This window comes from Thamnophis sirtalis, unplaced genomic scaffold, assembly GCF_051295495.1.
Source record: "Thamnophis sirtalis isolate CommonGarterSnake01/CBP01778 unplaced genomic scaffold, rThaSir2_p1.2 scaffold_12, whole genome shotgun sequence".
In the NCBI taxonomy this organism is placed as follows: domain Eukaryota; kingdom Metazoa; phylum Chordata; class Lepidosauria; order Squamata; family Natricidae; genus Thamnophis; species Thamnophis sirtalis.
Genome location: NW_028261392.1, coordinates 49,395,083 through 49,422,921, shown reverse-complemented (window position 1 = coordinate 49,422,921; position 27,839 = coordinate 49,395,083). Strand labels below are relative to the sequence as shown.

General features: G+C 38.1%; 1 protein-coding gene and 1 pseudogene across 4 annotated transcripts in view; one reads left to right on the top strand and one right to left on the bottom strand.

Annotated features, from left to right (window-relative positions):
- Nucleotides 1–27,839, top strand: part of MAP3K15 (mitogen-activated protein kinase kinase kinase 15) — a 125,304-nt gene that overhangs the window by 49,805 nt on the left and 47,660 nt on the right. For all 4 annotated transcript variants that reach the window (XM_087726408.1, XM_087726404.1, XM_087726406.1 and 1 more), the window contains 12 exons: nt 35–130; nt 763–850; nt 8,168–8,301; nt 9,038–9,165; nt 10,410–10,540; nt 13,011–13,116; nt 17,853–18,010; nt 19,676–19,859; nt 22,817–22,994; nt 23,629–23,803; nt 25,229–25,414; nt 27,012–27,117. In XM_087726408.1, coding sequence (XP_087582534.1) covers nt 35–130; nt 763–850; nt 8,168–8,301; nt 9,038–9,165; nt 10,410–10,540; nt 13,011–13,116; nt 17,853–18,010; nt 19,676–19,859; nt 22,817–22,994; nt 23,629–23,803; nt 25,229–25,414; nt 27,012–27,117 — 1,670 coding nt within the window. The remainder of the gene's footprint in view (nt 1–34; nt 131–762; nt 851–8,167; nt 8,302–9,037; nt 9,166–10,409; nt 10,541–13,010; nt 13,117–17,852; nt 18,011–19,675; nt 19,860–22,816; nt 22,995–23,628; nt 23,804–25,228; nt 25,415–27,011; nt 27,118–27,839) is intronic.
- Nucleotides 15,377–17,841, bottom strand: LOC148043329 (uncharacterized; annotated as a pseudogene).

Here is a 27,839-nt window from a genome sequence, read left to right as displayed (position 1 = left end):
CCAGAATAACTTTATTTTCTTTGGATATCTGCAGCATATCTAAATTTGATGAACGATGCTGTTTCCTCTATGTGCATGACAACTCTGATGACTTTCAAATCTATTTTTCTACAGAGTGTCAATGTAGTAGGTAAGAGATTTGTTTTGCTTTGCTTTGTTTTTACCTTTGTTTTAAACTAATTCATACAAAAGTTACAAACTTTGATACACAACAAGCATGAGAAGGAATAAAAGAAATAAACTTTGTCCTCTTTTGCAGTTTTTATTCTACATCAATTTCAATAAATATGATCAGTGAAAAAAGTAGTGAAAAATATGATAAACTACTAATTAATATATTGTGTCCTTTTTGCTTTTTAATGCTTTTTTTCTAATTGTAAGGGAAAATATTCATAACATTCTACATTTCTATTTCATTTCTATTTTCTTGCCTTAATGAAAGATTTTTAAGAATGTTGGTGATAATATTTGTGTGAGGTACTGTTATTTGATTCCGCCTTAGAGAATAATATTATTTGGACTGCTTATTTGCTTAAAATAATAAGCACAATGTTTATTAAGTATATTTTAAATTATGAAGTATTTTGATGTAGAAGCATTTTAGGGGATTGCAAAATCATACTTGTCTCAGTATTATGCTAAGGAAAACTTTAAGACATGTTGATTTTCTTTGTATGAATTATACATAAAATGTATAATTCTGGTTGAGCAGGCAAAACTGATCTTTTTTGCTTTTCATTGTGAGGTGTATATTGCTTTCAGATTCTGTGCTTTGGTTAAGGAGATTTTAAGTGATGCTGTAGGAAATACCCTGGAACTTGAAGGCGAGATCGATGGTGATACATTGGAAGTAAGTTGCAAAGAAAGAGATTTGTAGTTCTGTTTGTTTCTATTATGTATACAAGGTATATTAATGTCAGAAATAAATAGCCTTTCAAATAAAGAGAATTGTGCAGTTAATCTGTACTTACCTTTATACACTAAATAGGATTTTTTTCTTTATAAATAAAAAATTGTGTTTGTGTGTACGTACTATAACCTGCAATGTGACAGGAAAAAAGTTAAATATTAATGACTTTCTTACAAAGTAAAACTGTAGTTTCTCTTTAACAAAACATTACATATTTTGCATAATCCTTAATAATCTATATTTTTCACAAACTTCATCAGCCTCAGTAGTTAAGCTTTTTTTCCTGAGAAATTGATCCCCTGATTTTAATAATAGAAACCAATTTGATAATATTTGATACCAAACCTGAGTAAAGATCCTTCAGATTTGATAGTTTAAATGATTGATATACTTAATATTTATACAGATTTGAAATAATAGTTACAGCAAAATACCTCATAATGTATTGTTCAGTGCTCGCATACCCAAATCTCTTTATCCCAAACTGGAAAGAATAATAGGAAACCAGTTTGATTCAAAGCCTCAGATCTGTGCTTCCCAAATTGCCTTATACTTGATTTCCTGATTTCTTAAAGCTGATCAAACTGTCCAGTATATAACTTCTAAAAGCAGGGTAATATTTCATTCTGCAATGCTTTAGGTCAGAGTTGCCCGTCTTGGAAACTTTAAGAGGCATGGACTTCAATTCTCAGAATTTCCCAGTCAGCATGGTTGGTTGGGAAATTCTGAGAGTTGACGCCCAGGCCTCTTAAAGTTGCCAAGGTTGGGAAATCCTGTTTTAGATTGTCTCTTAGAAGGCATTGAACTGCCATTTTGCATAGACGATAGTGATGCAAACATTGCTAAATAAGTAACTATCAAAATAAGATTTATTAAGGACAACAAGAGCTGAAAATGGATGAAAAGGGGGATTTTCTTTTTAGTTATTCCAGATAAGATGATAATTGGGTATATTATAGGAAATTTATAGGAATTTTATAAAGATCTTATCTGCCAGAATACAGAGTTTTGGCTACATGGGCTAAGTCAGTTGTGGGGTAAACAGACTTTTGTTGGTTTACCTTTGACCTCTTTTTTAAACTAGTATTTCATAACTTGTTGTTTTATTCGTGAAAGCCTAAAGAATGGCATAAAGAAGTGTACACTTTTGTTCATTAATTCACAAATCCTGTGTTTCTATGTACCTTCTGTCTATAAAGGGTTTAGTTGACTTGTCTGTCTGTTTACTCTTTGAGATGCTAATGTCTACAAAAGTTCTATAAAAAAACAGCTGCTGTTGAATTGTAAATAAGGTTTGCCTACAATCTTCCTGCCATAGCCATGGTCATATAAAACAAATCAGTTTATTTTATTCTTTGTTAAAATTGAAAATGTTTCTATAGTATCAAATTGCTATGGCAATATTTTTAAAATCCTTTTTTCTGACATACTGTGATTTAGATTGATTACTTAAGAAAATGGAGTAGATGCCTATGTTCTGGATCCCAAGACCATGGAATTTCTCCTTGTACACAATGTTTTTTACATTTGTATCTTTGAGATAGTTTGCAAAAACTGGGTGTGCTATCCTAGCATAAGTATCTGATGTTATATAATATAATTCTGTTATAAATGTGCTAAAATTAAATTCAGAGAAACATAAATTTGGCTTTAAGGTCAAGCTACCTCTATACCGTGCTGCTTTGTAGCTATGAAATAAGGGGTGTGGCAAAAAACATTGTTTTATTACTGAGTAAGAATGCTGATCATATAAAACTCAGAAGGAAAAACAATAAAATGCTGAAGCATGAAAAGTAAAAGTGTTTGAAAGGTGAGATATAGTAGTAATTCATATCAGAATCTACAAGGACTTTGCTAACATACACTATATGGAAACAGAAAGCTTGAGGAAATTGAGGAAAATTGCAAGAATATACTGCAGACTTATTGCATTCCACAGAAACTTATATAAATCTTTAATAAGGAATTTTTAATGTAAGTAAAATAGGCTGACAATAGGGATATTGGGATAGACACAAGTGCTATCATTTTTAAAATTGAAATATTTTCAAAATTATTGTGCCTTTTTTATTTACATATTAATTGGATTATTTTGTTCTGTATATGATTTAACTGCCAGTGAGTATTTTGTTGTTTATGTATATTGATACAAATGTTCCTTATTATGATTTCTCTGATTCACACAGATGGATTATATGTGAGAGTTCTGTATACATTCTCTAGGTAATATACAAATGTTTGAGAGAAGCCATATAACAGAAGTGTCAAACTCGATTTCAATGTGGGCCGCTTCAGGACTGTAGTTGACCTTGGGAGGGCTGGGGGGAACATGGCCAGCTCAACATCGGATATGTTGGAGGATGCCTGTGGTGGCCTAGGTGGGGCTGAACGCATGCGCAAGGAAGATGGCTGCCTAAGCTTGCCGTTCAGATTCTGAGAGAGAAGAAACAGCCAAAAAATTAACCTGTGCCGAAGCCAGAGTCTGTCGAAAGTGAAGATTGTGTAAGACCAAGGCAAGAGGGTTTCGGAAAGCCAACTACCTAGAGGAACGCTGCTCCGAACGGCTCCCAGATGGTGCTGCTGCTCCTCGTGGACAGCAACTCCAGCTCCGATTGCTGCGGCCTCAGCTCGCTACCGCTGGGTGCCGCTGGGCTTGCATTGGGGCGTCGACTTCAGCTTCGCTTGTGCTCCACAGCCTCTACAGCCTCGGGGGGTTGGTGAGTTGGTGTTGGGGACTGGGCAGCCGGTCTTCTTTACCACCACCACTGCTGTCCCAGATGCACCCCCCCTCTTTCTCCATCGCGGCCTTTCTGCCTCTTTGCCACCACCGCTGCGGACCTTCATTCCTTTGCTCCACACTCTGGCTGCTGCGACCTCAGCTTTTCTTAGACGCTACAGCTGGCTTCCTGCTGCTGTTTGCCTCTGCCATCCGCCACTGTCTTGGGCGTGCCTCTTCAGGTGACGTTGCTCTCCGGTTGCCCTTGCCCTCCGGCTGCCCTTGCCCTCAGTGCTGCCATCCTGGGAGGAGCTGGGGCTCCTGAGATCAAGCGACCATCTTCCTCCGCCGCCACCACTCCTAGTTCCTGGCGCGGCCCCTCCCTCTTCTTCTCCTCTATTTTGATCTTTGGACAATGCTGATGGGAGGGATTTTTCTGCTTGCCATTCCAGCTGTTGCAGCAGCCATGGAGATCTTTGGCCTTGCATTTCATTCTGTGATACACAACCTTTGCAGAAGGAGAGGACGGGGGACGAGGAGGATGTGGACAGGGAGCCTGACCCCCCCAACTGGCGTCAGCCCCCTCAGCCACTTCAGACTTTCAGACTTCTATTCTTTGGGACTCTGCAGGGGAGAAGAGTGGGAGCGAGGAACCCCCCCCCCTCTCAAACTGTTACTAATTCCACCCATTTCAAATTTGCGCTAACTGCCTTTGCGGGTTAAGAACTGCATTTACCTTGTTTGCTGAGTGTATGAATGTGTGAGAGAATGTTCCCACCTTTTAAATTGATTAATTTTTATACTATTATCTTGTATTTTAATGATTATTGTGGGGTGTGTATGAGGAGAGTGTCTGTTTGTTGTGTATGATAGGAGCGGGTGTGCGACCTGGTGCCCCCTCCACTGAGTGCAGATGCAGAAGTGGATGGGGGCCCAGATTCGCCCCCCGTCCTGGAATGAATGATGAGCGTGGCCTGTCGGGAAGAATGGGGGCCATGGGAAGGGGGTGGGGGTCTACAGGGATGGAGGAGGGTCGGAGCATTTCAGTTACGACTAGGAGGGGCAGATATGACGGGAGCTGTAGGACTGGCCATTACCAAAGAAGAAGGACTCATTACATCACAGTGATTCCTTGTTCCAGTCCTTCTGGCTCAACTCAAGGGCCTGGTGGCAGAGGAGATCAAGACCCTGGTCTCAGGTTGCTGCTGCTAAATGCCAGGTCTGTAGTAAATAAAGCTCTCCTCGTCCAGGACTTAATATTAGACAGGGAGGCAGACCTGGCATGTATAACTGAAACCTGGCTGGGCCAAGAGGGAGGAAATGTGCCCAGAAATGTGCCCAGATGGGTTCCACGTGCTACACCAACCGCGACACCAGAAAAGGGGTGGGGGAGTGGCAGTTATTATCCTAAGGTTGTTAGCTCCTCGCAGGATCCCTGCCCCAGAGATTGTGGGGTGTGAGTCTCTCCTCCCGAAGTTGGACCTAGGGGTTCAATTGGGCTTGTTTCTGACGTACCTACCTCCCAGCTGTGTCACAACAGCCCTGCCTGCGCTCCTAGAGGCAGTAGCCGGGTTGGCGGTGGAGTTCCCCAGACTGATGGTACTGGGGGACTTTAACCTGCCATCCCTAGGTGAACACTCTGACGGGGCGCAGGAGTTCATGGCTTCCATGACAACTATGGATTTGACCCAAGTAGTTCAGGGTCCAACTCATAGAGCGGGACACACACTCGACCTTGTATTTCTCTCGGGGCAGTGGAGACGTGATCTTGAATTAAGGGGAATAGAGATCTCGCCCTTGTCATGGTCAGATCACTTCTTGCTGAGGCTTGACTTTAGGATGCTACTCCCCCATTGCAGGGAGGTGGAGCTGATTAAGTGGTTCCGCCCCAGGCGCCTGATGGATCCAGAAGGATTTCAGAAGGAGCTCGGAAGGATACCTGACTACCTTGCCCACAATCCGACAGAGTCCTTAGTCGCGGCCTGGAATGTTGCGGCGGCTGAGGCACTGGATCGGATTGCACCTTTGTGGCCTCTCCACGGCAGTGGATCCAGGAGGGCACCTTGGTTTACCAAGGAACTCCGGGAGATGAAGCACCAAAAGAGACGCCTAGAGCGACGCTGGAGGGCTAGTAACTCTGAATCTGACCGAACACAGCTGCCTTGTTCAGGGTGACCTGCTCCCTCCTGAAAGGTGAGGAAGCAGGGGAACCCCTGCAGGGAAGAGCTGAGGAGTTCGTTCAGTTTCTGTCGGATAAAATCACTCAGATTCGGGCAGACCTGGACTCTACTTGGGCAGTACCAGCTGAGATGCCGAGGGAGAGTCTTAGTCAGATTTGCTGGGATGAGTTCGAGTTTGTCATCCCCTGAGGAAGTGGACAAGCCATGGGAGCGATGAGTGCTCCACCTGTTTACTGGACCCGTGCCCCTCCTGGCTGGTTTCGACCAGCAGGGAGGTAACACGAGGCTGGCACCAGATGATTACGAATGCATCTTTACAGGAGGGGTCTTTCCTGCAACCATTAAAGGAAGTGGTGGTAAGGCCCCTCCTTAAGAAGCCTTCTCTGGACCCAGTTATTCTTAAGAACTATTGTCCTGTCTCCAACCTTCCTTTTTTGGGAAAGGTTGTTGAGAAGGTGATGGCGCTTCAACTCCGGCGGACCTTGAATGAAGCAGATTATCTAGACTCCTTTCAGTCTGGTTTCAGGCCTGGGTACAACACAGAAACTGCTTTGGCCGCACTGACCGATGATCTCTGGCGGGCCAGGGATAGAGGACATTCCTCTATCCTGGTGCTTCTTGACCTCTCAGTGGCCTTCGATACCATCAACCATGATATCCTTCTGCGACGGTTGGAGGAGGTGGGAGTGAGAGGCACCGTTTTATGGTGGTTCTCTTACCTCTCTGACAGGTCGCAGTGGGTGTTGGTCGGGGGACACAGGTCGACCCCTAGGCCCCTTAAATGTGGTGTGCCGCAGGGCTCGGTCTTGTCCCCCCTCCTATTTAACATCTACATGAAGCCGCTGGGCGAGATCATTCGACAGCACAGGGTTAAGTACCATCAGTATGTTGATGATATACAATTGTATCTCTCTACCCCGTGCCAGCTCAGTGTAGGGGCGGACGTGATGTGCCGATGCCTGGAAGCTGTTAGGATCTGGATGGGGGCAAACGAACTCGTACTCAACCCCGACAAGACTGAGTGGCTGTGGATGTTTCCCCCGAAGGACAGTCCAGACAGTCCATCCTTGATCCTGGGGGGTGAAAACTTACACCCCTCAGAGAGGGCCCGCAATTTGGGAGTCCTCCTGGATTCACAGCTGACACTGGCACGCCACTTGTCAGCTGTGACCAGGGGGGCCTTTGCCCAGGTTCGCCTGGTGCATCAAGTGCGGCCCTACTTGGATCGGGAGGCACTCCAAACGGTCACTCATGCCCTAGTCACCTCAAGGCTGAATTACTGCAACGCGCTCTACATGGGGCTACCCTTGAAAAGTGTTCGGAGACTGCAACTAGTCCAGAATGCAGCCGCGAGAGCGATATTGGGTGTACCTAGGTACACCCACGTTACACCTATCCTCCGCGATTTATCCTCCACGAGTTATACATTTTTGGAAAGATTTCATGTGTCAGAATCACAGATAAAAGACTGAATATGAGCTTGCAACTGTAGTTCTTGGATGTTCATCTGGGAAGTCATATTTCTTTCACTTCTCTTCTGCTCAGTGTCAGGCTTTGACTTTGTCTCCTGTGTTGGCCTTAGCCTTTGTTTGCCCCCATCCAGATCCTAACAGCTTCCATGCATCGGCACATCACGTCCACCGCTACACTGAGGCCAACACAAAATATTCTTGAGGGAGTTGCACCTATTAATTTGGTATGCGTGAGATGAAATTCCTACCAAACATTGCTGTAAGATCTTGACAGTTCTGCATAATTCATATATATGAATTCACAGATGACTATTTGGAAACTGCAGTTACATATAAGTGATCAATTTTTATAATAATTCAAAACTTCTGCTTGGTCCAATGAATAATTTGTGTCAGTTATGTTTATATAGCATCTCTTTTGAGGTACATTTTGCCACTATAGTGGTGTTTTAGAATATGTCACCATTATACACCAGCTTTTTAAAACTCAAACTTAAATATTATTTTCCAGTTACAGATTTTTCTATATCCTGTGAGCCAAAAGGATATGTAAATAAAATAAGCAAACACTGATGTAATCCATTTTCTATTATTCCAGTTCTGCATTTTTCACTACTTGCATCAAAAGATTTTTATCTACTATGGTGCATTGTCTTTGATCAACTATTCTCTCTCTTGAATAGAACCAGTAGTTTTTTTTCAATCACACAGCAGCCATCAAAGAAAACTATAAACATTGCAAAAATGGTTGATTGTAATTTCCAGAAATCTTGTTAAATTATAAGTCAATAAATTGTTAATCAAATGTATTAAAATCAGTTTGATGATTTTACATTTTTTGTTGTTTCTGAAGATTAATTTTGAATGTTATTTTCTTTTTTGCCTTCAGTATGAATATGACTATGGTGAGAATGGAGATAGAGTTATGTTAGGGAAAGGAACCTATGGAATAGTTTATGCTGGAAGAGATCTAAGCAATCAAGTTCGAATAGCCATCAAAGAAGTACCAGAAAAAGACAGCAGGTGAATCTTGATATTTTCCTAATGGATCAGGAAAGCATAATATATTAATCTTGAGGACAGATTTTAATATTTATTCACATTTTTAGAGAGTATGAGTTTACTCTCTCTCTTGATTATGAAATGCTAAGAAGAATACTATGAATTAATTTCAAGTCATTCCTTTATAGTAAGCAATTACAGTTAAGTGTGCAGTGAAAGAAATGTCACATTGATAAATGTTTTGAGATAATGGAGAAAGGAAGATCTAGATCACTGTAGTCTCATCCATTGGCATACGTACTTTTGCCAATACAGCCATAAACTAAAATAAAGAACAAATTCACATTGCTCCATGGTTGAGTTGTAATGAAATTGCATGACCAAGGTGAACTAGAAGATGTTGCAATTAGATATGCAGAGATAGGAAGGGAAAAAACAAAACATATTAGCTGATTTATAATTCATGAAAATATTCAATGTTTCTCCTAACTTCTTGCTTAGTTTAAAAAGTTTTCCTTGTATCTCCTGGGTAAAGGAACAAAAGAATATGCTGTTTTTCAATTTATTGGGATCATATTTATCTGCATAAGTTAACTGAAGTATTATGAATCATTGTAGATCCTTTGCTGCACATTCTGTGATTTTGTTCTACTATTAAAAAATTACACATGTAATTTGACATGTGATTTATTTAGGCTAAAAGGTTTTCTTCTACTTTCTTAAGACTTCTCTTTTTTATTATATATCTTCATAATAGATATTCTCAGCAACTGCATGAAGAAATTGCTCTTCACAAATATCTAACACACCGAAATATTGTTCAGTATCTTGGTTCTGTTTCTGAAGATGGATATATTAAAATCTTCATGGAACAAGTGCCTGGTGGTTGGTATTCATTTAGTTGTATATTACAAATAAGTAAAAATCAGAAAGAATCTAAAATTCAGACTCAAATTATTTGTGTTTTAAACATCTCTGAAGGTATTACATTACCTCTACTGTGTTTCCCTGAAAATATGACTTACCCCAAAAACAAGCCCTGATTTTCACACCTGTGCCTAATATAAGCCCTACCACCTACCCCCAAAATAAGCCCTACTTACACCCCACCCATGTCTGGCTGTAAGAGGTGGTGTGTGAGGCACAGGTGTAACAATCAAGCTAGGGTAGCGCTGGGGGGTGGAGGTGCCCCATGCACTCTGCAACCTATTTATCTCATCACACTGGTGGAGCTGCTTACAGCACAATGCCATGAGGCTCGTCTTGCTGGTGGAGCCACTCATGTCAGAATACAGTGAGGTTCATTGTGCTGGTGGAGCTGCTTGCAGTAGAACTTTGCGAGGCTCACCTCGCTGGTGGAGCCGCTTGTGGCAAAACGCCATGAGTCTTGTTGCAATTAGTTCCGTTTCAAACCATCCCCTTTGGAAGTAGACAAAGCTTTGTTTCCCTCTGGGTGAAAAGTGTTTGAGCAGCTACCACCAGCCCTGTCCACTCCATCCCACTGTCTGCTTGCCCACGGCCTCAATCGGGCAAAGCTCTTGGTACACCCTGGCCTTCACCTGCCCTGCCAGGAGGGCAATAAACCCCTGCAAGGCACCAAGCCAAGAAGTGTCCTGGCAACAGGTGTCCAGCAGACAGGGTGAGTGGAGGCCAGGGTATGCTGAGAGCAAGCAGACAGTGGGATGGAGAGGGTATGGCCAGCAGTTGCTGCATTCCGACTCGCTGCCTTCTGCATTTAAAAAAATAAGACCTCCCCGAGAATAAGCCCAAGTGCTTATTTTTCAAGCCCAAAAGAAAATAAGACTGGGTCTTATTTTGGGGAAAACATGGTAGTTATATTGCAATTGACTCAGTCCAATTAAGAAAATGCATCCAACATCTCATGTTGAATCCATGATGTCTTTCCATATCCCAGTACAATTAACCATTGATAAATAGAATCAGCTTGCTAGAATTATTAGACACAGACACAAAATGTTTATTTTTGATTAGCTAATATTACATTTTGTCAAAAGATTGTCTTATCAGTTATACTGTACTTACTTTTGAGAAGTTTAAAAAATACAAAATCAAACTATATTACATTTATAATCTGAATGGTTTTACACCTTATTCTTTTTCTTCTATAGGAAGTCTTTCTGCACTCCTTAGATCAAAATGGGGACCAATGAAAGAACCCACCATTAAGTTTTATGCCAAGCAAATACTAGAAGGTTTGAAATATCTCCATGAGAATCAGATTGTACACAGAGACATAAAAGTGAGCACATATTATCATTGCAGTTTTTAAGAAATAAATATTTGAGAAGTTATCATTCTGCTAATGTTAGGAATCTTCATAAATTTCTTCTATGAATATCTAATAAAACCTGGAGCAATCCCATTCACCATTTCCCTATGCAGTGGTGGGATTCAGCCAATTTGCACCGGTTTGGCCGAACTGGTAGCTAACATTTTGTGCAGTTTCGTGAACTGGTTGAAAATAAAGTGCAAGAGAGGTTTTTTTCCCTTGTCTCTTCCTTCAGTTAATAGCTCCGGGCAGACAGCTAAGAACCACTTAATAAGCGAATACTTAGTTGCGATACCAAAACTGCAGGAATGCAGCCAGCACACGCCTTGAATAAACAGTAGAAAGGATTAGGGCAGTGAAACACCCAGGAAACCCATCAATGACCCTTCTAGGGGTGGGATTAACCTCTTCCCTTCAGGAAGAAGGACAAGATTACAAACATTTTCATTATAAAGGTATTAAGTAACATTTCTGTGATCAGCTGGTACTGCCTGGAGTTTCCCAAGACTTTTTATAGCTGCTGCAGTGTTGGCTACTTCTTGTTTCTTCCTGGGGGGAAAAGATACAGGATGTGATAACGATGCAGCTTGATCATACAGGCCTTGAATTTAATGCATGTGTGATCCAGCCAGCTGTATTGCTTTAGAACATAGAGAACATAGAATAGAGTTGGAAGGGACCTCAGAGATCTTCTAGTCCAACTTCCTGGTGGAGCAGGAGACCCCTATATCATTTCAGACAAATAGTTGTCCCATCTGTTTTTGAAAGCCTCTAGTGATGGAGCACCCACAACATCTGAAGGCAAGTATTCCATTGGTTGATTGGTCTCAGCCTTAGGAAATTTCTTTTTAGTCCTGGTTGCTTCCCTCTTTGGTTAAGTTTCCATCCATTGTTTCTTTTTGTGCCTTTTGGTGCTTTGGAAAATTGACCCCCTCATTTTTGTAAGAGCTCTTCAAATATTGGAACAGTGCTGTGGTGAGTTGGGGAGATGTTTGGCAAAATTGATTAAATGGAAAAAAAGAGTATGGTTGCTTTTTAAATCCTGTCAGCACTTCTGTAGATAAAAAGTGAAAGATCATTAAAAAGATCACCAGTATGGTAGAGCTGGGGCAATTTTTGCACTGTACGTTTGAAACAATCTCAAAATTTCCAATAGAAAGAGCACATAAAAGAGCACATAAAACTACCTTTCTGTAGTTCATTAGGTTGTGCCAATTTGATGAAAGGTGGATGTCTCAGCTCTCTTCTCCCTGAGTTCCTCTGCTTTTGGCACCCTGGTGCCTCCACCTTTCTGTCCCAATGTAGCTGCTTAGTTATTTCTGCTGCCTTTGCCTGTCAGTCACATGGATGTGTTTATCTGATGTTTTCCCACGTAACCCTGGCCTGTGAGACAGGTAAGAATTTCACAGGCTATGCCATCATTGAAGAATAAACCAAAAAGTAGAGAAAAATAAAGGAGATAAAAATGAAATAAATGCAGTAGTGTAAGGCATGTCACAAGGCAGTCAGCATCCCTTCTCCTTTAGAAGGAGAAACACAAATGATTTATTTATTTTGCTAGATGTTTATCCTGTCTTTATTACTTTATAAGGAACTCAAGGTGGAGAATATATCTAATATTCCTTCCTCCTCTTAGTTTCCCCATAACCACAATCTAAGAAATGGTTTGGGCTGGGAGAGAGTGACTAGTCACTCAGCCATTTTTCCCACCTAAAATGGGACTAGAACTCAGTCTCTTGGTTTCTAGGCCAGCACCTTAACTACTACTTTGTTTAAAAAGGAAAAGGAATGTCAAAATAACTTGTAAGAATTGCATGCAAAAACAGAGTTGGGGGAAGCAAACTTGTAAAGCTGCAAACAACACAGGTAACATTTCAGAATAATCTCCCATAGAACGATGCAAAAGACGAGAGATTGTAGCAAATTACAATCTGAGATGGACCTATTAGTAGGAAAGGAGACTAGAATGAGCAGTAAAACTTTGCAAATTGCATCGAACCTGAAGTCAAGATGTTTGTTATTTATTTGCACAAAGTGAGCATTCTTTTTATTTGAAAACTACTTGCTCTGGCAAGGTGAACGGCCATGCGTGACAAAGAGTGGCTGGAACGGTGAGGTGTGGCCGGGTTTGGCAAGGAGAAGTTGGGCGAGGTGAGGCACCCCTCAATGTAAGTGACATCGAATTGGCCACACCTACCCAGTCACATGACTATCCAGCCACGCCTACCCAGCCGGTCATTAGGGCAGAGGACTGGTTGTTAAATTATTTGAATCTCACCACTGTCCCTATGAATTTTCTTTGGACAGTAGATAGAGCTAGGGAAGGAAAAAACCCTTTGCCTCTGATCTGGAATAAGTGAAGTGATATTAGAGGCAGAATTCAGACAGATTGTTTACCATAGTTTTGAATACATTACACTTATTTTCTATTTGTTTTTAGGGAGACAATGTTTTAATTAATACGTACAGTGGAGTAGTAAAGATTTCTGATTTTGGAACTTCTAAACGCCTTGCAGGAGTCAATCCATGTACAGAAACATTTACAGGTAATTACAGAAATATTCTAGAATGTGTCTATTTTTCATTTTGTAGGTAAGATTCTATGGAACTTAGTATCAACAGTAGTCAATGCATATAAAAATAAATAGGGAGGATAGAGAAAAATATCCTTCAGTTAACTTTTCATCATTCTGCCAATAATCTCACCATTCAGGAGAGTGTTCTGTACAAAATGCTAATAACACAAAAAAGAATGTAATAGTTTGGTGCTAGTAACGGAAAAAATACATATCAGGGAATAAAAACAATGATAGTATGCAGACCAAAGTATTGCTCATTCAAACAATATGTCGGTGAGAAAATGTTTCTGAGAAAATGTTTCTAAGAAAATGGAATAAGATTGGGTCTAGCTAAATGCTGGTTTTTTAGCAAATACTACTTTTTTAATAAGGACATCTCTATAATCCAAGGACCTGGAAATCAGCTTCATAGTAAGAAAGACAAGTAGATACATAGTTCCCACTGTTTATATATATATATATATATAAACACAAATAAACACACACACACACACACACACACATATATATATATATGTATGTATGTATGTATGTATCTCCCATTACATACAGTGTGTCGATTGGTCACAGAGTTTTTGTGCATCCTTTCCATAGTCATCACTTACATTTTATATAGAATCACATATTTTCAATCAAATATATTTATATACATCACTATTATAATACTGCATTTGTTTGACTATCACTATTATTTCTTCATCTTAAACAAGATATGCTGAGTATGGGTTCATTTATATTATAATAATTCATTACATCATCTTCAATATATCCAATAATAAAGTATTTTTATGTCTTATTCTAAATCATTCTATTATTCTAATATTGATGACATTCTTCAATAATTTTCATTTCCATGTTTTTTTATCTAACCACTGATAAAATAGATCCCATATCCCATAAAATTATTTATCTTCCTGTTCTCTAATTTCAAATGTCAACTTATTCATTTCAGCACATTCCATTATTTTATGAATAACTTCCTCCTGCACTGGTGTTTTCTCATTCTTCCAGTTTTTAGCAAATACAATTCTAGCTGCTGTTAACACATTTACAATCAAGTATTTCAGTTCTGTATTGTATGTTTCCGGTATGATTCCCAACAAAAAGATCTCTGGTTTAAAGTCAATGTTTTTGTATCATTTTTTCCAACCAAGTATGGATTTTAGTCCAATATCTTTTAGTTTCTATGCAGGTCCACCACATATGGTAATATGAACCCAGTATCTGATGACATTTCCAACACTTTTCCAATTTATTCTTGAACATTCTTGCTATTCTCATCGGGGATAGATGCCACCTGTAAAACATCTTATACAAATTTTCTTTATATGCAGTTGACATTGTCTTTTATAATTTTGAGACCACAGTTTCTGCAATTCTCTAAGTCAATCCCATTTCCAAAAATTCCCCCCCAAACAATCATGGATTCTTTAACTGGTTCTTCTTCTAATTTAACTTCTAATAAATATCTGTACAGTTTTTTAATCACTTTTTCATCAGTACCTGTCAAAATTTTATCTAACTCGGTCATTTTATCATGGAAACCTTCAATTTTAAAATCTTTATCATATCTAGAATGTATTTGCACATATGAAAACCAATTCATCTTTATACCTTGCTGTTCCAATTCTTACATAGATTTAAGTTCACCCTTTGCATTCAATATTTCACCATATCTGTTTGTTCCTTTTTGTACGTTATTGAATATGAAAATGCCTCAATAGTTGATAACCAGACTGGAATTTTAAAATAATGTCTTTTAATCTTTTCCCAGTTTAATAACAAAGCCTCACATATGTAATGTCTTCTAAAATATCCCTGCGTTTTAGTTCCCTTGAACCATAGGAAAGCATGCCATCCCAACAACAAATCATGTCCTTCTACAGTCAATAATCTAGAATTTCTTAATGTTATCCACTCCTTAACCCACAGATAGATCCCACTGTTAACAGGCTCATTTGCTAGGTCCGCTCCTCATTTTATTGTCACCATCACAGGTGATATGGACTAAAAGCATGTAACTGGCCCAAAATCCATAATTGAATGGAATTTGAATGTGAGACTTCCTGGTCCCAAATTCATATTGTAATAATTACACTAACTTGGTATGGAGCAATTTATAAAAATTTTCTTGTTGTTGATTGCAGGCATATACCGTTAAGAGTGTCTTCTTTCCTTCTATTAATAATTCAATTACAATATATCTTCCTTGAGGGTCTGCTTCGATTAATTCAGCCTTTAAATCCTTTCTTAAGTATATAACTATACCATTCTTTTTCTCCGAAGCAGATGCTACAAAATGTTGTCCCAATCTTATATTCATCAAATATTTCTGGTCATTTGTTCTGATATGTGTTTCTTGCCAGCAAATTACATCATTTTTAAATTGTTTCAAATAATGGAATATTTTTTTCCTTTTTTGTGGTGAGTTTAAGCCATTAATGTTGCAGGTTAAAATTTTAATTGTCATCTTCATCTCCCTGAAGCTTTTTAAGAGCCACCTGGAAATCCTGTAATTTGATCTTCAGTCTAGCTCCCCCCACAGCTTCTGTGTTTATGTTTGTAGTTTCTTGGATTGTTGTCTGAGCTTGTTACATCTTTAATTCTTGTTCCTTACGTTTAGTAGCCGCTCAAGTTTGTCTTTGCTCCATAATTCCTTCTGTCTCCACAAGAAGATTCAAATCTTGAGCGGCATCCATTGATCCTTGAATATCTTGCTGTCTGGCCTCTCCTGCTTCTTTCCTTTCTCTAAATCCTGGAGATGGAGGGTGACCAGCCTTTAATACGTTGCTGTAAAAATCTCTGGCCTTCCAAACTGAGTTGAGACGATATCTTTGTCCCGAGTAGTTCACCACTAATCCAGCTGGAACCTCCCACCTGTATTGTATCTGACAATTTCTGAGTTCATCCACTAAAAAAAATTTCTATATCTCAACATTTTTGGTGGAATTTCCTTCAATACTAACACCTCCTGACCTGCATTTTACAATTTGGTTTTATAGGACGCTTGTAGTATCAGGTTCCTTGTATTCCTGGTAGCAAAGTAGATTACAATATCTCTTGGTAATTGTCTCTGTCTGGCAATCCATGAATTAACGCGGTAAATTTTGTCAATTTGCCAATCATACTCAGCTCTGGGTTGACCAATTAATTCATCAAAAGCTTCTGCAAAAATCTCTTTCAAATTTTCCTGGTTATTTTCTTTCAGGCCTCTTTTTCTCAAAGCAAATTCCATCACTCTATATTGTATCATTGTAATTTCTGCCTCTGACTTTTCAGTCTTACTTTGAACATCTTCAACTTTGCTCTCTAAATTCACATTGGACTGGTTAATTTCTTCCAGCCTGTCCTCCAATGACGTTACCCTTAAAGGCATCCACTATGTCTTCTCTTATTTGTTGATTGCGGGTTTGGATTAAATCTTTGATTTCAGACATTTCATCAGAGACCTCTTTAAAGGCAGTTGTGATTTTCTCTTCTATTTTTGCTTCTAACACAGAAGCCTGTTCCTTTAAGGCACCTTGAAGAGCTTCAAGAGTTAAAACCTCCGCAGGGGGAGGAGGTAATAATGATTTAAATTTGTTTGTCTGGGCTGGAGAGCTGCCAGCGCTCTTTGGAGCAGTTAATTTGACTTGCTTTGAAGCCATTTCAGCTATTCAATCACATTTATCTGCAGCCAAATTGTTAAGTCCAAAAAGTCCACCTAATCCCAGCTTGTTAGTAAGTCAATGCTATTTTGTATGATCTTAAACTCTTGGTTCTTTTAACAACGTTATGAAACACTTAAGAGATAATTGCTTGTTAAGTTTCAGTTTAACCACACCCTTTAATGTTCAGATGCCATTTTCACTTCTATCTCGTTAATTTTAACAGAAGAAACTTCCTGAAATGGAGTTTAAATTTTGTACTTGCAGCTGTAAAACTCTCCAGTATTTGCTCTGCCTGCTACTTATTCAAATGTAGATTAAAAAGTTGATTGCAGGGATGGTCGCGGCTCTTTGATCTGCAGTAGCAGACGCGTCCTGAGAGCGGAGCAGTGTCGAGCTATAGGGGGGCTCACACCTTCCAAGCCCCAGAAATTGCTCCTGGGGGTTTAAGGGAGCTCTACCCTTGCTCGGCAGCTCTCCTCTTTCCCCGAGGAAAGAGTTTTCAAACTGCTAGACAACTGATTTATGTTGTCCTAGCAGTTTAACGCGATCTCGGGGCTGGAGCGCCCCAGAGGGACGTCGTCAGAGCCTTACGGTGCCACCGGAAGTCTGAGTAAGTGAATATCTGGTCAGCAATATGGATAATATTCACCAGAATATATTTACTGAAAATAAATTCGTATTCAATTCAGGAATATAAATAAATGTAGGTATAATATAACTATTTTACATAATTATCTATTAATTTATAAATTTGGTATTTAACAGCAATTTTTCTCTCAGTACAATATCATTGTACAAAGTTGAATAATTAAGTTTTTGTATATGCAGAAGCCTAGACGATGCACTGAAGCATACATTTTCAATATTATTGGAAGGAACTTTTTTCTTTTCCTTATGTATTGGCAAATACTGTATCTAAACAAATTGTAGTAAAATAGTCTAGCAGTCAAGAGTTGCCAGTATTGACATTGGTCTACCTGTTAAATTCACCTGTAAATATTGAAAGAAAAGAGTATGTTCACATAATACTTCTTTTATCCTCCCTAATTTTAGGTACTTTGCAGTATATGGCTCCAGAGATTATTGATAAGGGCCCTCGAGGATATGGGGCACCAGCTGATATTTGGTCCCTGGGATGTACTATCATTGAAATGTCAACAGGAAGGGCTCCATTTCATGAACTTGGAGAGCCACAAGCAGCAATGTTCAAAGTAAGAACTGAATTGTGACTGAGAACAAAAGTTATCTAGATATGTTTACCTTTCCTGTTAAATTAGGAGGTGTACAGCAGTTTTGCAAGCGCTAAATGTTCTAACTTGTCATCACAAACAGCCAGTGTAGAATAAAATATAGTTATGAAGATTCTTTGTTACAAGGACATAAACTAGTGTTATAAAACAGCCTCTTTGTAAGAAGCGAGTATATGTAAAAAATAACATTGAAATAAAATACTGCTGGATTTGCAATGTACCTATAAAAAAATAAACATTTAAGTCTATATCCAAATTGATAGAAACATAAACTTGACAAGTCTGCTTTCAGAGTGATCTATAAAAACAATCTCTGATTTAATTAGGTTAAAATTTTCAGACTCTAAGCCTTCTAGTCCTCATTTATCCCGTCACTCCTTATTCAACACAAAGACCCATAAATTTAGTTTCTTGCTGGTCATATCTACCTGACCTACTTGAGCGGGGAGGCAAGGAATGTTGCAGGTCCTATCCCCTAGGGAGATACATCTGGCGGGAGCCAGAAAGACCTTCTCTATGGAACATCATTTGCCCAAACATTAGACTGCCCCCTACTCTAACACTCTTTTGGAAGATGCTGAAGACATTTGTCAGCAGGTCTGGAGAATCCAGAGCAGGATGGAGTCCATTAAATGGTTTGTATGAGTGTGTGTTGTCGCCAGGGTGGGGGATGGGGGTTATTATTTTATTATTCCTCTTTTATTTTATTTTTATTTATTTTATATGGTATATCTGTGTAAGCTGCCTTGAGTCCCCATGTGAGAGTAAGCGGCAATATAAAATTTCTAAAATAAAATAAATAAATCAAAACATGGCCTTTTCTTTTTCTATGGGGATAAGTTGAAATCAACTAATGAAGATGGTAGATTAAATGTGCATTGCATGTTACTTTAGACTGTGGCTTGTTCATTTTGGCTTAATGTGATAAGTGAACCCAATTATTGTGCATGTCTATGAGGTCCTGTTGGTTGTACCAAAGACTTCAGTGGATGGATCTGAATAAAAAATATCAAGATCTTTAAAAAATCTCTGTGAGAGGTTTCACTGCAGTTAAAAAGTTATACTCATTTTAAATCTCATTTTAAATTCTTACAATTATTTGCTTGACTATGACTAATTATAGTATTTTAATGCTGTAAATACCTAATTGGTAACTATAAAATAGAATATTGTACTACATAAAAATTAAATTTAGAATACAATATAAGTCTTTAAAAGATTAGAAGCAAATATTGTATCTAGAGCAAAAGTAGCATTCTTTTCAGGTATGTCTGATGAAGACCTGATGTCTTTGTTGGAACCTCTCCTTGGCCAGGAACTCATGACCTAGATTTACTTGGAACTTGGCTGTTCTTCAAATGTAACACACAAAATGACTGTGTTTTAGTCTGGGACTTCAGAAATAATTTCTGAAGAATTCAATAGATCTGCTTCATAAATGTTTGTTATTATTTTAGGTCATATTATTTGAGACAAAACATGGTTTGTGATACAGTTAGCATAAGCTTCAATTAATTGAAAAGCTTTTATTCTCACTTTTAATACTTTTATGCACACAATAAAACAATGCAATTTTAGATTAATTTTTAATCTTCAAATAACACAGGCAACCTTTATTACTTACAGGTTGGGATGTTCAAAATTCACCCTGAAATCCCTGAATCACTTTCTGCTGAAGCTAAAGCTTTTATCTTACTCTGCTTTGAACCTGATCCAAATAAACGTGTTACCGCATCTGATTTATTGAAAGACTCGTTCTTAAAGCAAGTGAACAAAGGCAAGAAAAGTAGAATTGCATTCAAACCTTCAGGTAAATCAAAAAAAGTCATTATGTCTATAGCCCAGCTAAGAATTATGTAAGAATAATTAGATAAAATTGACTGAATTCCAGATGTGGCAAGAATTATATAATTCATTGATGAAAATATGCTTTCTTTGCAAACAATCCATGTTCAGTCTCTGGCATGGCCAGAAAAGTTTGGCAAAAAAAAAAAATCGTGTCTGACAACTATTGTAGATTAATGTTTTGACAGTATAGATCACTATATTGCTTATATTGTGCAATTAATGTTATGGTAATAACCATCCCTGATTTATCTGTATGAAACAAGAATCCTGGGATTTATTAAGTAGATAATGAAAAAAGTATGAGCAAACTTTCCATGTTGAATTTTATTTCCCGGATAAATCTTAGAGCACTTTTCCCCTTAAGTATGGCTCTATATTGAAAAGGAGAAAAGTTGATAAGGTTATAGTCTAAAATTGAGTGAGAACTTAAAGTAATTCTAAAACAATGATTTCTGAACAAGCATGGATTTGATTGAATTGGAAGAAACCTTACACAAATTTTAGTACAGGTGGTTTTCTACTCAACAATCATTGATTTAGTGACTCTTTGAAGTTACAACAGCATTGAAAAAAGTGATTTATGACCATTTTTTCACACAAAGCAACTGTTACAGGATCCCAATGGTCACATGATCAAAATTCGGGTGCTTGGAAACTGGCATGTATTTATGACAGTTGCACTGCTCTGGTGTCATGTGCTCACAATTTGTAATCTTCCCAGCCAACTTCTGACAAGAGAAACTAGATTTACTTAATGACCACATGATTCATTCAACAACTTCAATGATTCACTTAAATGTGACAAAAAAGGTCACAAAATCAGACAGAATTCACTTAACAACAGAAATTTTGAACTCAATTATGGTCTTGAGTACTATCTGTACTACAACAGTTAACCACAGCAAAGACATTATAATATTCTTTATCACTTGCAGCTTTCTTAATCAAGAATATTCTGTCGGAATCACATGATTTCTATTTAGATAACTTTCTAAGTTAATTGCTCTTCCTTTGCTGATGTAAGAAGATTCACCTTACAAGTTACTGCTCAACTTACAACAGTGTCAGATCTGCCCCAATTCCTTAGGGAAGAAAAACCCTCGTCTCCACTTGTTTAAAGTGAAAGGTACTTTTACTAAGAGATGCTGGTTGCAGTAAAGTCAGTTTCCACACTCGGGGCAAATGGCCTGAAGATGCCTTGGCATGAACAGGTTGCACGGTGTTCTGCTTTTATTCAGCTGTCATCCCGTCCCAAATTCCCCCCCCCCAAAATGCATACAAGTTTATTGCTGCCCATTTGACACACACCCCATGTCGCCCTCCCCAGTCCTTTGATGGCATAAGTGAAATGTTTTTACAAAACCGAAATGCCCTACAGTTTGACTCATCACTTTTCTTAGTGGGAGATAATGGGGGCTCTTACAATCCAAAAGGGAGAATTCTAAATTCAACACATTCCAAAGGGCAGTTAAATGTTTTCCACTTGTCACCCTCTTTAATTCGGCCTCAGTAATATGCTTCTTGCAAGTCCAGTTTGGTAAAAACCTTTCCTTTTGCCAGTTGGGCTAGCATGTTCTTCATTAGGGGCAACAGATATTTTCAACACACACCCTACTTAGTCCTCTGCAGTCTATGCACAGACAAAGGGATCTGTCCTTTTTTTCCTGTAACAAGAACGGGGCAGCGACCCCAGGTTGGGCGGATTGGATGAATCCATTTTAAATATTTGTCTATAAAGCCCATAATTCTTCTAGTTCCCTAGGAGTCATTGAATATAGCTTGGGCTTAGGCAGTTTAGCACCCGGCAGGATTTCTGTGGAGCAGTCAGTTGACCAATGGGGTGGGAGCCCTTTTCACTAAACACTTCCCGCAGGTCCTAGTACTCCTGTGGAATTCAAGGATTGGCCTTCTTTTACTTCTGCATTGTAGCTCCTACCTCCTGCCTTGGCTTCGGGCCTCCTAAGTCTTTCCCCAGCTTTCCTTTCACTTCAACTCATCAGATTTTAAGCAGCCACCTCCCCTAGTTCACATAGGGGTTCCATTTCCGTAGCCATGTTACGGAGTCTTGCACCAGGGACCTTTTCATACTTGGTGCAACAGTAAAACTCTGTGTGAGCCCCCATCCACATTTCTATCAGCTTGCTGATGAACGTTGCTGGGATTCTACCCACCCACCCCTGCTATGGAGCCATCTAGTAGGCAAAACACCACTTCAGCTGTCATCCCCCCTCCCAAATTTGGAGACAAAAATGCATACAGGTTTATTGCTGCCCATTTGTCTCCCCTCATGTCCCCCCCCCAAGTCTTTTGATGGCAGGATGCCAGCGCAGTGCCAAGCTGAATATGGTGGACCTGACAAACAGTTCATTTAGTAACTATTCGAAGCTAGAAGGGCACTGAAAAAGTGAGTTATGGCCATTTTTCACATTTATGACCATTGTAGTATCCCCATGGTTACTGTACATGATTAAAATCCATACATTTGGCATCTAATACATTTATGATAGTTGCAATGTTCCAGGGTCATGTGATCACCTCTTGTGACCTGACAAGCAAAGTCAATGGGGGAGGCAGATTCATTTAACAATGGTGGTACTAAGGTAACAACTGCAGTAATTGATGTAACAAGTGCTGCAAGAAAGGTCGTAAAATGGGGTAAAACTCACTTAACAAATGTCTCACTTAGCAACAGAAATTTTAGGCTCACTTGTGGTCTTAAGTCAATCAATCAGAATAGAGCTGGAAGGGACCTTGGAGGTCTTCTAGTCGAGGACTACCTTGACTAGATTGGATTTTGCTTTTCCAATGTCTTGTTTGATTATATTTGACAGCTATTTTAATTAAACTTGATTGTAGCCCAGTTTTTCCATTGCTTAAGAAACAAATAACATTTTTATTTATTCTTTTGCTCTTTTCCAGATTATAATCGGAGTGCTTCTCTGCCTCTGCCAGTCCACGGGGAGCAGGTTGGCAGTAGTAGCAGTGAGCCTGGGTCTGTCTCGCCAGATTGTGATGTGCAATCTGACATGTTATTTGAAAAAGCCAAGCGTTCTCTTTCTGAAATTCAATCAAAGAGCCCCCTTTCCCATTTATTAAGGTAAAATTTACAATGATCAAATTACTTGCCTAGGGGTGGCAATTTTATGTCAGCTGTATAGCATAAGCTTTGCTGTTAAGCAGTAGTTTGGCATATTAAACAGTAGTTTGGTGGCAATTTAGTCCACTCATTTGAAGTTATTCAAATGTGCTACATATAAAAAAGTGCACACACACAAGATTTAATTCCTTATCTTTGATGTCAATGTGGAGTAGCTTTGTATCAACTCAGATACTGCAATTGAATAAGTTGTGCATCTCTTACTTTATTGTCCTTTTTATGGCATTGGTACTCAGGACTTCTATATCACTTGTACAGGCTAGTCTGAAACTAGAATTATTTATTTTTTACTTGCTGACATTTCCATCTGAATTTCCAGGAAGATGGTAACATTTTGTTTGATTTCAATTGTTGTCAGGAAGTTTGCATCCTGATCTTGATGCCAGTTGGGAGTTTGTTGGTGTGCTGGAAAATAGTCTGATCTCAGAATGTTATCACCAGTCTCCTTTTGTTACTTATCTTTTTTGTATTTTATTAAATCAATAAAATAAGTTACTTAACCGTTAGGACATGTTTTATTCATAATTTTATGTGGTCATTTATACTTTTCTGTGAATATTGTTATTTCTCACAGTGTTCCTGATGACAGCTCAATTCCAGATGAGCGAAATTCCTCTCCTTCCTTTGAGGAAAAAGATTCTAGTCTTTTCTTACTAAGGAAGGACAGTGAACGTCGTGCAATTCTTTATAAAATACTTAAGGATGAGCAGAATCAAGTAGCTTCTAATCTACAAGATTGTGTAGCACAGGTAATAACATACCTTGCTAGTTTGCAAAAAGCTAATACTATGTAAAATAATTGCTTTATATGAGAATTTTAAAACACAGTATTATATAGGGTAGGATTTGTTGACATAACAATATGAAAGTCAATAGAAATGATACATTTTTCTTTTGATTTTTGGCCATGATTCTTCTAGACATTTGGCTTCCTTTCTTTTCCTCTTGTTTTCCTTTCCTATTGTTTTTCTTTCTTCTTGTTTTCTTCCCTCCCTCCCCTGGACTAAATCAGCAGTCAATTCCCACACGATGACATAAAAAACATTTCAACTAAATTTCATGCTAAGACCTTCTCTGGCTTTTAGGATCAGTTGATTTATCTTTTATACATGCACATAAAATTGCTTTATATTCTTCATACTTTCCAAGCACTAGGAAAAACACTAAATAAACATTATTAAATGGAAATTTTCATAGAGGGAGTCATAAAAAGTGATATGATATAGAAATAACAAGTTTATTTTTCCTCCTACTTCTTTTCCAATCTCGGGAGTCCAAATATAAAAAGCAGCATGTAAAAAGTTAAAGCATAGCTGCACCTTCTTTTTTAAAAAATGTTTTGCCCTACTTTATTATTTTCTAACAAATAATGCAGTGAGCTGCATAATAAGGTAGTCCTCAACTTATAACAATTCCTTTAAGTTACAACAGCACTGAAAAAAGTGAACTATGAAAGTTTTTCACACTTAGAACCATTGCAGCATCCTTGTGGTCACGTGATCAAAATTCAGATGCTGGCAACTGACTCATATTTATGACACTTGCAGTGTGATCACCTACGACCATCTGACAAGCAAAGTCAATGGGAAAACTAGATTCACTTAACAACCATGCTACTAATTTAACAACTGTAATGATTCACTTAACAACTGTGGCAAGAAAAATCGTAAAATGAGGCAAAATTCACTTAACAAATGTCTCACTTAGCAACAGAAATGTTGACCTCAATTGTGGCCATAAGTAGAGGGCTACCCGTACTCCTTTCCTCTTCCTGTTTTCCTCACAACAAAATCCTGTCAAGTAGCTTCAGCTGAGAGTGCAACTGATCGAGTCACCCAGCTGGCTTTCATGCAGGACTAGAACTCACAATCTCCTGGTTTGTAGCACCTTAATCATTACATCAAACTGGCTCTTACTGCTCTTCCATTCTTAATTACTACTATATAATTATATAAGAAATGAAAATAAATGAAACAGGTAGCTTTGAATTATACTATCAATATTCAGTTTGACAAGCCAGTTACTAAGCCTCTTTTCAATTAATTTATTGATTCAATAATGTGATTTAGGGTAATTATGGGTTTGAATTACTTATTTAAAAATAGTTATAGCATTTGTTGAACTCATCATTTCTGACTTTAAAAAAAATTATTTTGCATGTTCATATTTTTCAGAGTTCTGAAGAGCTGCGTCTTTCAGTTGCTCACATTAAGCAGATAATTGGGATTTTAAGAGATTTCATACACTCTCCTGAACACAGAATTATGGCATCAACTATATCAAAGTTGAAAATGGATCTTGATTTTGACAATACTTCAATCAATCAGATTCAATTAGTATTGTTTGGATTTCAAGATGCAGTATGTCCAATCCTAGTTTAATATTTGGAATACAGGGGAGGGCAAAGTTTTGCTGTTAGAAACATTCATGTATTCTTAAGCACTTTAGCGCAGCTAGTATATATTCTCTAGTATGAGCAAATGAATACGTCTCATGACCTAAAATTCAAGAAAATTACACCAAGGTTATAGCATTCTGAAGAAAGAGCAGAAGACAAGCCTGCCTGACACTCATTAAATATAAACATTTCATTGCAGATGATGATTGAAAGCATACCTAGAAAATCTTCCAGAACATTTTTATTTATTTATAAAATTGCTGTAAACAAATTTCACTTTCTCCTCTATGCAGATACTTGTAAAATATATTGTGTATAGAGGCTTAAGTAAGCAAATATCCCAGGTACTTTTACATGGCCAGTTTAGATACATTATTTCATATGTAGTCTTTTGCCTTGCCTGGATGATAATATAGTTGCAGATAATAAAACATTGAAATGCTAAGGAAATATATGTTCTGAACACTACAAATTTTGGCTTTTCTTTAAAAACAGTGATTATAATTTTATTCAGATATTAAACAGTCATTCTGTCAATTTATCCAGTTTTTACCATGAAAATTAAGCTTTCCTTAAGCTAGAAGTCTTGAAATGATAATGTTGCCTAAAAATTGTAGTATCAAAACATTTAATTAGCACCAGAATAACAGAGTTGGAAGGGACCTTGGAGTCTTCTAGTCCAACCTCCTGCTTAGGCAGGAAACCCTACACCCCTTCAGACAAATGGTTATCCAATATCTTCTTAAAAACTTCCAGAGTTGGAGCATTCACTTACTTCTGGAGGCAAGTTGTTCCACTGATTAATTGTTCTGTCAGGAAATGTCTCCTTAGTTCTAGGTTGCTTATCTCCTAGATTAGTTTCCACCCATTGCTTCTTGTCCTACTGTCAGGTACTTTGGAGAATAGCTTAATTCTCCAATTAACAACTTAATTAACAAACTTAAGAAAGTCTGATAGTAGATAACCAGTAATGCTCTTCAAATAGAAGCAGCTGCCTTTCCCCAAGATATATAAAAATTGAAGTTCTCCATGTTTACTGAATCTTCAGAAAGTGTCTTTTCCTGATATAATTCAATTGCTTATAGGAGCTATTACCATATTTTTAGGAGTATAAGATGCACCAAGATTTTGAAGAGGCAAATTAAAAAAAAAAAAATCGCACTCTGCAGACCTCCCAAAAAAGGACCTGTTTTTTGTCAAAAAAAAGGGCATGCATAGCCTTTAGGAGGCTTATAGAGTGGGGCTGGGGGGGGGGGATTGAACAAAAAAACAACCCATTTTTTGTTCATGTCTGCCCTCCCCAGCCCCTAGGAGCACTCTGGAAGCCTCCTAAAGGCTATGCACGACCATTTTTGTGAAGGGGCGGGTTTTGGGATGCCAAAAATGCTGTATTCAATGTATAAGACGCACCCAGAATTATAGCCTCTTTTTTGAGGGAAAAAGGTGCGTCTTATACTCCAAAAATATGGTAATCCAAGTTTCTTTATTTAATGTTGCAGTTACCTGATTAGTAAGTTGGACATTTAATATGTAACCATTTGTTTTCCTCTTTCTAACAGGTGAATAAAGTATTAAGGAATCATTTAATCAAACCTCATTGGATGTTTGCAATGGATAATATAATACGCCATGCAGTTCAAGCAGCCATTACTATTCTTATTCCTGGTAAGTGAAATTGCATGGTTAAATATGCTGTGCATAGCCTTATTAGTATGACATATTGAGACACATATAGTATGACAGAATGAGACACATCGAATATAACTTAAAAGAACCACTAACATCATTTGTGAAATTAAAACAAAAACTGAAGGCTCCTGTTGCTACAACGTATTTTGTGGATACGCCATAACAATTTATATCTGAAACCCTATAGATCAATACCTGAAAGTGGCATCTAAGTGACAATACTTAGGTTTTTAAAAAGTTACATTTCAGTTTTACTGGCAAGCTGATAAAATTGTAGGATTCATCATGCTCTTAAATTTATAGAGGTTGGTAGACTAATACAAAGATGTTCATTAGCAATAGTCTTGTAGCAAAATGCAGTGGCATTAGATTTTTGTCTTGTAGTATAAGATCTATATAAAAATCTTGGTCATAGATTATCATCAGATTTTTTTTTTGATAATGACAAATGGAGTAGAAATGTTTGCACACATGGTCAGAATACACACATACACCATCCTTATTGGTGATATGTTTCTTCCTAAAATTTCAATTGAAAAAAACTAGGAAGGAATCATATCCCCTCCAGCAAGCAACACTCCAATAAACAGGCACCAGACAAATGAAGAAAAGACAATAATTGAGGGACTATCAAGGAGGAAGTCACCTACTCATCAAAATAGGAAGAGAGTCAAACCTGCCACAGTCTGATCTCCTTG